The following is an 11,404-nucleotide window of genomic DNA, read 5'->3' as shown; positions in this document are numbered from 1 at the left end:
AAAAAAAAAAAAAGAATTATTTTATTTAACTTTATCCATTTATTTATTTATCATTTTCAAAAGAATTATTTTAACTTGGGGGCCAGCAGGTGGTGTGGTGGCTAAGGCGCTGGACACTCCCACATGACCAACCATAGTTGGAGCCCCAGACCTGGTGGTTTCCTTTCTCACTTTCTTTCTCTCTCTCTCTGGTCAAATTAAAAATAAATGAATGAATTAAAAATTAATAAATAATTATTTTTTAAAAAAAGTATTATTTTAATTGTATTTATTTTAACTTATTTATTTTAATTTGACAGGAGAGAGAGAGAAAGTAAGCTGCTAGGTGCGGGACATGAACCACGGTCGGCCATGTGGAAGTTTAGTGCTCTCAATTACCATGCCACCTGCCTGCCCTCATTTATTTATTTAATCCTAATTTGACCAGAGAAGGATAGAGTTAGGGACAGAGAGAAAGTGAGAAAGCGAGCTGCTAGGTCCAGGACTCAAATCAGTCGGCCATGTGAGAGTCCAGCACTCTTAACTACCATGCCACCTGCTGGCCCCAACCACCTACATCTTTATCTTTCCACATATTTTCCATTTATATCTTATTATTTCAACTAAATTTCAGCTTTTTTTTTTTTTTTTTAAATTTGCTGGGTATGTAATCTCGCTAGAGAGAGAGAGAGTTAGAGAGGGGAAACTGAGAAAGCACCCCTCATGGGGAATGCTCATGCCACTATCCCTTCTCCTTCAATTCCCTTTTCAAATTTTGTGAATGCACACCATGCACCTGGTATGTTTCTCCAGCTGCCAAGTCCAGGACTCAGACTGCATAACCAGCCATGAGGAATCCAGCTACCTTAACCACCACACCACTAGCTGGCCCAATTTCAACTTTCTTTAGAGCAGAAACTTTAATATAATTGTGAGGTGCTGCTCTTTTTTTTAAAAAAATCCCTTTTCTGCATTATGTCCAGTGCCCTGTGTGTGGTCAATAAATGTGATCGAACAATCGGCATTCAAAGGAATAGCGACAACAGCTGCTACAGAGGGAGTTGGGAATGTGATGTTAAAGCTTCTTGAAGTCCACAATGTTAACAATTAAATGATGTTTTCCACTTCAAAAATATAAACTATCCGGGGCCAGCAGGTGGTGTGGTAGTTAAGGGCATTGGACTCCCACATGGCTGACCATGGTTCGAGTCCTGGACCTGGTGGCTTGCTTTCTGACTTTCTGTCTCTCTCACTCTCTCTCACTCTGTCCCTCTCTGGTCAAGTTAAAACAAATAAATAAAATTAAATAATTATTTATATATATATATAAAATATGTATGTATGAATATACAACTATATAAATATAGGGGACCAGCAGGTGGCGTGGTGGTTAAGGTGCTGGACACTCCTACGTGGCTGACCAAGGTTCAAGTCCTGGGCCTGGCAGCTTGCTTTCTCTCTCTCCCTCTCTCTCTCTCTCTCTGGTCAATATTTGTATGTATGAATATACAACTATATAAATATAGGGGACCAGCAGGTGGCGTGGTGGTTAAGGTGCTGGACACTCCTACGTGGCTGACCAAGGTTCAATCCTGGGCCTGGCAGCTTGCTTTCTCTCTCTCCCTCTCTCTCTCTCTCTAGTCAAATTAAAATAAAATGAACAAATAAATTTAAAATATATATATAGATATAAATATCTATCTATCTATCTATATCTATATCTATATATATTAAAAACTATCCAATTATGCCTAACAGCAGGAAAGAGACTAAGGCAGGAAGGCTAGGGGTCATGTATCTCAGGACTCTACTAGTAATTTAAACACTGTAGATACAGTACAACTATCAGCAAACAGGAAAATTTAGACAGGAAGCTTGTCATCTAAAAACCACTGCTTATTCTCCCAAGATTATCCAGGTCAGAGTTTAGGACAAAATTAAAGTGCAAGCTGAAATGATAGTTCAGGAATATGAGAAAAATAACACTTCATTTTGACACTCCTCTTTAATGACAATGGCAGGGGCAGCCACAAGAGAATGAAGATGCAGACAAGATTCAACTCACTGCTTCCCTTTTAAAATAGGCCCTAAGGGCAGCTGTTTTGGAATTGAACAGCCAGGAAAACACAATCTTCAACTTCCTCACTAGCCTGCTCCAGCCCTGATCCTGAAGAGGAAAAAATATCACGTTTTTGAGGCTGTAGACATGTTGAAAACAGATGCCAAAATCCTAAAATGGAACTTCAATACTAGTATTTTTCAAAGTGAGAAACATAACCTGGATGTACATGTCTCCTATTTCAGTTATTTGAGAAACTCATATCAAATTCTTACTCTTTCAAAAGTCTCTAAACAACTTTTATAATTTAGTATGGAAAAACAAAGGTGCTAGTCAAATTCAGCATTTAATTATGACAAAATGATCTTGGTAACTTTGTCTTTTTCTAAAGGTCAGCAAAACACATGCGCCTCAAGGAAAACCATCCTAAAGAGAACAGTTTAATAATGCCCCAGGGGATCGGAGGATAGCATAATGGTTGCATTGCTGGACTCTGACATACTCAACCTGGGTTAAGTCCCTGACCTGGCAGCTTAAACTCACGCCAAGAGCATGTGCATGTGTGCCTAGGATACCAAGGAGAAAATAGAGGAGAAGAGACTGTGGTGTCACCAACCCCCGTAGGTGGTGATTTCTTGCTCTGTCTTTGTCTCTCTGGCAAGTACATGAGCCCTATAGCAAAAAGTCTCTCTATTAAAAAAAAAGGGGGAAGGGCAGGTGGCATGGTAGTTAAGGGTGCTGGACTCCCACAGGGCCGACTGTGGTTTGAGTTCCAGACCTGGTAGCTTGCTTTCTCACGTTCTCTCTCTCTCTCACGTTCTCTCTCTCTCTCACTCTGTCCCCTTCTGGTCAAATGAAAAATAAACAAATAAATAAAGTTAAATTTTTAAAAAGTTAAATAATTCTTAAAAAAAAAAAAAAGGCCAGCATATGGTGCAATGGCTACATCGCTGGACTCCCATGTAGTCGACCCCAATTCGAGTCCTGGATCCCAGAGGATGGAGAAGGAATTGCAGCGTGGTCATCCCCCCGGGGGATGATTTCTCACTTTCTCTCTCGTTCTCTCAGGGGGCACATGCACCCTACAGCAATAATCTCTCTCTTAAAAAAAAAAAAAAAGCCCAAGAAGTACCTGGCAAGCACACCTAAACTTAACTCACCTATTTTTCTTCCTTTCCTAGCATTTTGGCTGAAGTATTTTATATTTTCCTTAATGCTCCTAAGTCTCTCAAATTAAAACAATGAATAAAAAAAAAAAAAGTAACAAATTCTTGGGCCAGTAGGTGATTAAAGCAACTGGATCCCACATGGCCAACTACTCATTCCAAGTCCTAGACCCAGGAATTTGAAAACCACACCAGATGTATGTATATGCTTACCCAAAAATCCTGAGAGGAGAATGAAAGGGACTATGGTGTGGCCATCCCTCCATAGACCTGATTCTCACTTTCTCCCTCTCTGTTTCTCTGTTTCTCTCTCCAGGGAGTGCACATGTCCTACAGCAAAAAAAAAAAAAAAAAAAAAAAAAAGGCAAAACCATCGTTTTATTTAAGATTCTCTTAAGAATTCTACTTCTGATGTTGTGCTAAATTCTCCTATACATCTCAGTGCAGATGTTAAGTTTAAGGCACAGTGTATTTTAATACTTAATGACTTGCCAGAGAAGGGATTCTGAGAAATATATTAAAGATGGTGAAGAGAGTCATACAAAGATCTTTTGGAGCAAAACAGAAGATTAAAAATAACATCATCTGAGTGCTCAAAAAGGAACCTATTGGCATGGTATCAAATTTTTAAACTAAAATTACTTAGGCTAATATATTTATTCAGTCCTTAATTATGAGTTACTGATTGCTTCAACTCTAACTCTACCACTAATTTACTCACCTCCCTAAGTTTCAGTTCTCTCCTCCACAGAATGGGGACAAAAGCTCCGACCTCATAAAGTTATTTTAAGGATTACCTGGGATAAGCCATATAAAGTATTCAGTTGACTACTTAGCATATAATAGCTGTCATAATTGCTGCAATTAATTTGCTGTCACTGCAAGTCAAACAACTGACCCTCTCAAAACTACGTATAGGAGGCCAGCAGTTGGCCTGGGGGTTAAGGCACTGGACTTCCACATGGCCAACCACAGTTCAAGTTCCAGACCTGGCAGCTAGTTTTCTCACTTTTTCTTTCATCTTTCTCATCTCTCTCTGGTGAGCACACATGCCCTGTAACAAGTTTAAAATATTTATAATAATAAAAACGATAAAGTTAAACAATTAAAAAAAAACTATGTATAAATTAAGAGATCACCTCCAAATCAGACACACTTGTTTCAGTACATGGACTTTGTAACATCCATTTTGACTGCTCAAAGGTCTTTTTGGTTTTGCTTACTTCCTGAATCTCTGCTACGTTTCAGGAGATAGGTAAGACCTGCAGATAGCTGAGTCAAAGAGTTGATGTTATTTTAGGTGTGGGCATTTTTAGAAATAAATCAGGCAAAGCAGGTATATGAAAGCTCTGTCAGCCAGGTCCTTTAGGATTCCATCTTTCTTTCTCTGCCTCTGAAAAATTAAGTTCTTGAGTACATCAAAGGTTATTTTGCTGAGGTCACAGCATCAAAAATATGTTTAAGGAAAGCATATTTTAAGAAATTATTTTTAAAACCCCATAATTCCTAAACCTTAGGATTAACGAAATGTAAAACCTGCAGCTATATCTGAGAAAGATTTGTTTCGCTGCCTCCCAGTAATGCTTGCATGGAATATGTACTCTTAAGGAGGGAGGAGGCCAACTCACTGGTGACGTGGAGAGAGGAATTACAGGAGACCACATGAGACCTCAGCGGTACCCGGCGCCCCAGTCTTAAGAGAACCCGCTATTACAATAGATGGAGAGATAACCCAGAGTTTGACGAACCACTTATTTTCTCAAAAAAGTATTAATTGCGCCAAAAAATTCATTCAAAGGCCTTCCCGCACCCCTCCCTTGGTGACTGTGATTCTGGACTCAAGAGCTTGAAAGAAACTCAACATGAGACCTCAGCGGTACCCGGCGCCCCAGTCTTAAGAGAACCCGCTATTACAATAGATGGAGAGATAACCCAGAGTTTGACGAACCACTTATTTTCTCAAAAAAGTATTAATTGCGCCAAAAAATTCATTCAAAGGCCTTCCCGCACCCCTCCCTTGGTGACTGTGATTCTGGACTCAAGAGCTTGAAAGAAACTCACACAACATCAAGGGCAGGCCTGACCCGACACTCTAACCTAGAACCCAGTCCTTGAAGGGATAGGATGGAGAGCAGGATGACTTCTGGCTTCGCCCGCCCCACCTGCTGGTACGGCCTGGCTGCCACGTCAGGCAGACTCTGCCGCGGTCCCGCCCATTCTCCTGCCGCCGGTTCCATTGATTTGCCGGCTCTCCGCACTCAAACCCAGAACCCTGTCTGGACGCCTGGAGAAGCACTCCATTAAAGCCCAGGGAGGGGGACACGCTGCAAGACCACCCTCTCCCATCCCAAACTTTGCAGACAAAACAAGGTCTCGCGAAGTCGGGTCAGCGCCTTCAGCGCTCAGACGGCTTAAGTTCTCGAGCAAAGTGTGGAGGGGAGCCCGGCGCTGCGACACCCCAGTTCGGGCTGGGCGCCTTCCCTATGTGGCCGCAGATTGCACCCAGGGTTAGAACGGCGGCCCGACAGGCCGAGGGGGTGTGTGGGACCAGGGCAGGCCAGGCAGGATGTGAAGCAACAGAGGTCGGCAGGTCCTCCGAGAGACCCGGCCCCGCGCCCGAGCCCGTCGGGGCCTCGCCCGGCCGCTCACCGGCGCAGGAGCGTGTCTTCCAGATCTTCAGCAGCAGGATGACGATGGCCGCCAGGTGGGACAGGTCCCCCGTTAGCCGGAAGATGTTCATGGCGGCGGTAGTCGGCGCGGCGCAGCAGCCCCGGGGCTAGGCTGCTCTGGAGAAGGCAGCCCCAGAGAAGAAGCGGCGAAGATGGCGAGAGCGGGCGCGACGTGGCCAGGGACGTGGCCGAACTGCCGGCGCGCGCGCGAGGCAGTCTGGGAGAGCGACCACCGCCAAGCCCCGCCCGTGGCCCCGCCCCTTAAAGGGCCGCTCCCAGAGTAGGCTCTATCTGGCAGCCTGCTATAGTTCCTTCTCCTGGACCAGAGCTCCTCGCTAACTTCTGTCGAGTTTCCGGTTTCTCCTTGGATGCCAACGGTTTCCTTTAATTTTTGAAATGACACTCCCTTGTGAGGGTTTCCCCCCGCTTCTTTCCCACTTATAATAAGAGTTCTATAGACATAAAAAAGCATAAGAGAGCAATAAAAATCTGTGATTGCGTTACTCAAGGTAAGGTCAACATTGAAGGTGTTGTGGAAGATGCGGCTCTACATTGGGGCGGGGGAGGGGTGTCGTCCAAAGATTTTACCATTCTATGGGCTGTCTTTAAGAAAGAGAATGCAGGACCAGCAGTTGGTGTAATGGCTATGTCTCTGGACTCCCATGTAGTTGACTGCGGTTCGAGTCCTGGACCCAGTGGCTTAAACTCACGCTGGGCATGTGTGGGTGCATGTCCAAGATCTCGAGAGGAGAATGGAGGAGAAGGGATTGCATCGTGACCATCCCCCTGGAGGGTGATTTCTTGCTTTCTGTCTCTCTGTCTCTCTGTCTTTCTGGCAAGCACACACTCCCTATAACAAAAACCTCTCAAAAAAGAAAGAATGCAAAGTTAAGTAGAAAAGTGGACAGTTCTGTAGGATCAGAAAATAGATCACAAGAAATAACAAATGGAACAAAGCTGACAAACAGAATCTACTATGGATACATAATTTGAGGGGTCAGACCAAAATGAAAACACCAGATCCTTGATTAAACAAAACAGGGTGCTGGAAAGTACTGTTAAAGGTACTTAAATACTATGAAGCTTTTTCCTTTTGCAGTCTCTTGACTAACGGTGTTTCTTGTTTGCTACTGAAGTTGCTCCTAAGTGAAGAAGAAACAAAATTACCATAAAATTTACCATTTGTCTCTATATTTGTCAATGTCAGTTTTGAATGCAAATATCAGAACATTTAACTTGCATAACAAATCTCTGGGGCCCTCCAAGTGCTGTGGTTAAGGCCACTGGGTCCCCCATGGCCAAGTGGGAGGTTGAAGTCGAAGACCTTCCCCTTGGAAAACAGGCCAGGTGGGTGTACCTGCCTGTCAGAGAGGAGAATGGATGAGAAGGGATTGCAGCATGGCCATTCCCCTCTGGTGGCTTCGGGGAATACTTTCTCACTTTCCCTCTGTCTCTTCAGCAAGCTCATGTGTTCTATAGCAAAAACTATTTTTTAATGGGACCAGCAGTTAGCATAATGGCTATGTCGCTGGACTCCCACGTAGTTGACCATGGTTCGCGTCCAGGACCCAGTGGCTTAAAACTCACACCGGGCGCGTGTGCGTGCGTGCCCAAGATCCCGAGAGGAGAATGGAGGAGAAGGGATTGCGGTGTGGCCATCCCCCCTGGGGGGTGATTTCTCGCTTTCTGTCTCTCTGTCTCTCTCTGGCAAATGCACGTGACCCATAGCAAAAACCTCTAAAAAAAAAAAAAACTATTAAAAAAAAAAAGAAGAAGAAAAAGAAAATAGAAAGAAAGAAGGAAGGAAGAAATCTCTGAAAGTACACAATTCGTACTTCATAGCTTTTCCTTGCCAGGTGCCTGGAGCTGACCAGAAGAGATGGAAGTAGATCAGACCCAGAAAAACTGAAGGGAAGAAGAGGAGGTCTGCCAGGCACAGAGCAGTCCAAAGGAACATATCGACATGGTGTTGCCGGATAGGCAAGTGTAGACCCTCACATGTCCAGGGGAGCATGTGAACATCCACACTGGACTCAGATGAAATGTCCACCTGGGCCTGATAGTTAGTTTCCCTTTCCCACCAGTTGACTGACCAGGCCAGGGAGGTTGAGTCAGGTATCACTGCTTATCATGTGCCTCCACCCCAGTCCCTGGCAGAATGCAACTCTCCAGGGTATTGCAGTCTCCATACCAGAACATGCATTACCTGGATCAAGGATTACACCTGCCCAGTTACCCATTAAATGCACCATGGCACAACCTATGGTAGACAGATGCCGCCATGCCCTGCCTAGAGAGGACCCGAGACGCACAGATCTGAGCCCACCCATTCTGATCTGACCTGCCCCACTCCACATCTGCACCCAGGTGTACCCTGAGTTGAGGACAGCAATGGCCACTGGGAAGACCAGGTTGCCAAACTGCCAGGGCGCCATGAGCAGGCAGCTGAGAACCTATCCTGGAAAGACATGCGCCCAGGCTCTAAATCGCTGTTTCGTGCTTCTCTAGCTCATCGGACTTCACTGCAAAGCATAAATCCAAAGGTTAAATTATTTAATTAATTAATTTATTTATTATTTTAAATTTGATGATAGAGAGGGAGAAAGAGAAAGTGAGAAAGCAAACCGCCAGGTTCAGGACTTGAACTGTGGTCAGCCATGTGGGAGTCCAGCACCTCAACCACCATGCCAACTGCCAGCCTCCAAAGATAAAATTATTATCAATACTGAGATGGCAGCTACAAAGCATTATACCTTGATCATGGTCCCTTCTGAGCACTGGACCCTGGAACACTGTACTGCTCTCACCCATGAAGCCAGCCTTACTCTCAGAAACAACAAAGAGCACAAAATCCAGGGGGAAAACCCACAGTACTTTTGTTAATTACCTCACACATTTCTGTTGCAGTCTTTTTCTTACGTTTTTGTCATTGTACTCATGTTGATTGCCTCTTTGTATCTCAAGGCTTTTGACATATTTACTGTACATATTCTCTAGCATGGTTGATTTAAAATTTTTTTTGATACTTTGGAAACATTTCTTTCATCTCCTAAACTCATCACTACTAATATTATTGAAATATTTAGGACTGTTGTCACATTTAGGAAACAGTGACTTTTTTTTTTTAATGTAAGAGCTGCAAACTTTCAGGTAGTTTCTAGTTGTCTTATGCAGGGACTAAAGTGTGATGGTTATAGGATTGGTGACACTAGCTAACCAGCTTGTTGGCACTCCTGGTTGTATTTCTTAATTTTGAAATACATCCACAAATTATTTGATGCTTCCCTATGAGAGGAAGATTACTTTCCCTCTCCTTAAATGTAGACTGAACTTAGTCACTTCCTTCCTTGTTTTGTTTTTGTTTTTTAGATTTTGGCCATATGGTGCATGCACTCAATAGAGAGAGAAAAAAAGAAAATGAGAAATCCCCCCCTGCGAGGGGGGCCACTCCACAATCCCTTCTCCTCCATTCTCCTTTCAGGATTTTGGGCGTGCATGCACACACATGCACTGCATGTTTCCCAAGCCACCAGATCTGGGACTCAACCATGTGGGATCCAGCTCCTTAACCATCATGCCATCTGCTCGCCTGCTTCTAACAAATGGAATATGGTAGAGATGACAGCTTGTCACTTCTGGGACTAGGTCATAAAAGATATTGTGGCGGGACCAGCAGGTGGCATGGTGGCTAAGGCACTGGACACTCCCACATGGCCGACCAGCGTTCGAGTTCTGAATCTGGTGGCTTACTTTCTCACTTCCTCTCTCTCTCACTCTCAACCTCTGTCCCTCTTTGGTCAAATTAAAAAAATAAATGAATGAAAAAATAAAATAAATAATTATTTTTTAAAAAATGGTATTTTGGCTTTCTCTTCTCTCACCTCTCTCTGTCTCTCAGAAGCTTACGAAGTCTACCTGGTAAAAAACAGTCTTTTTGTGGACAGCCAGCAAGGGGCTTTCTGCCAACAGCCTTGTGAATGAACCATCTGGGAAGTGGTACTTCCGCCCTAGTCACACTTCTGGATAAATGCTGCCTTGGCCAAGGTCTTAACTGTTACTCCTGAGGAAATAAAATTCAAAATAAAATCTCCTATCATCCCAGCAAAAACTCTGCTCAAAATGTAGATCAGAATGAAACAGTTTTGTTGTTGAATAAGCATCAAACCAGACTGTGATGAGTGTCACAGGCAATCCCTTAAAGAGAATTCGAAGACAGAAAGAAATCTCACCCTTTCATACAGCTAGACAGATACAATTCATTACATACATGCGAATTGTCTTTATTTTAAAAATTAGAATTTTTTTTTTATAAACAGGAAGTTGCAATTTGGAATTAGGCGCCTAGGGTAAACTCCCACAGACAGAACACTGTCCTCTTTTTTGGTGTTCACTTTCAAAGAAATGACTTCAAAGACACCCAGAGAACACATTTAAGGGATACAAAACTGACAAGAGGCTTATTTAACTTTTAAAATATTTACATACATCTGGAAGAGACAGAGGAAAAAGATTTATGATTACAAATTTTCTTTTAAAAAATTTATTTATTTAATTCCGTTTGTTATTACTAGTTTTTAATTTGACTAGAGAGAGACACAGAGAAAGGGAAAGCAAGAAAGTGAGCTGCCAGGTCCAGGACTCAAACTGCAGTCAGCTATGTGAGAATTCAGCGCCTTTAACCACCATACCATCCATCTACTGGCCCCTGTTTTCAGTTTTTTTTTTTTTTTTGAGAGGTTTTTGCTATAGGTCACGTGCACTCACCAGATAGACAGAGACAGAGAGATAGAAAGCGAGAAATCACCCCCTCAGGGGAGATGGCCACGCTGCAATCCCTTCTCCATTCTCCTCTTGGGATCTTGGGCACGCATGCACATGCACCCGGCGTGAGTTTTAAGCCACTAGATCCAGGACTTGAACCGTGGTCAACTACATGGGAGTCCAGTGACATAGCCATTACTCTAACTGCTGGTCCCAGATTTTTTTTGGTTTTTTTTTTTTTTAGATATTTTTGATTTTGGGCACCTGTACTCACCAGAAAGCGAGAGACAGAGACAGAAAGCAAGATATCACCCCCAACTAGGGGAGATGGCCACCCCGCAATCCCTTCTCCATTCTCCTGTCTGGACCTTACGCGCCCAGTGTGAGTTTAAGCCACCCGGTCTAGGACTCAAACCATGGTCGACTACATGGGAGTCCAGCAACATAGCCATTACACTAACTGCTGATCCCTAGATTTTTATTTACTCAACTTCATGAGATTTCCTGAGTCAGAGGCATCCATCTAAGTGCTCCCAAATTTTTGGCCTTCAGAAACTGGGAGATAGTAAAAGTTTTTTGTTTCAAGATGCCTAGTCCTTAAGAAATTGGTTAACCAGCCACAGATAACTAAAACAGTGGTGATGCATGAAAAAAGCAGCTTTATCCAAAGACACACAGTGTGTTTAAGTTCTATCAGGGTTTATACCCCACACAGAGGTTCAGAGAATTTGTGATCATTCTATTTCACTGGGTTCCTGTAAAAAGAAAAA

The 11,404-nt window shown here is 43.3% G+C and overlaps 1 protein-coding gene across 2 annotated transcripts in view; it reads right to left on the bottom strand.

Moving 5' to 3' along the window:
- The window catches only part of KDELR2 (KDEL endoplasmic reticulum protein retention receptor 2), a 25,922-nt gene extending 19,859 nt beyond the window's left edge, over positions 1-6,063 (bottom strand). For both annotated transcript variants that reach the window (XM_006143632.3, XM_006143631.3), the window contains exon 1: positions 5,854-6,063. In XM_006143632.3, coding sequence (XP_006143694.1) covers positions 5,854-5,944 — 91 coding nt within the window. In that variant the 5' untranslated portion in view covers positions 5,945-6,063. The remainder of the gene's footprint in view (positions 1-5,853) is intronic.
- Between the last annotated feature and the right edge of the window lie 5,341 nt (positions 6,064-11,404).

The sequence above is a fragment of the Tupaia chinensis genome, unplaced genomic scaffold (assembly GCF_000334495.1).
Source record: "Tupaia chinensis unplaced genomic scaffold, TupChi_1.0 Scaffold000101_1, whole genome shotgun sequence".
In the NCBI taxonomy this organism is placed as follows: domain Eukaryota; kingdom Metazoa; phylum Chordata; class Mammalia; order Scandentia; family Tupaiidae; genus Tupaia; species Tupaia belangeri.
The sequence above is the reverse complement of the archived record's forward strand: the minus strand, read 5'-3'. Positions and strand labels throughout refer to the sequence as shown.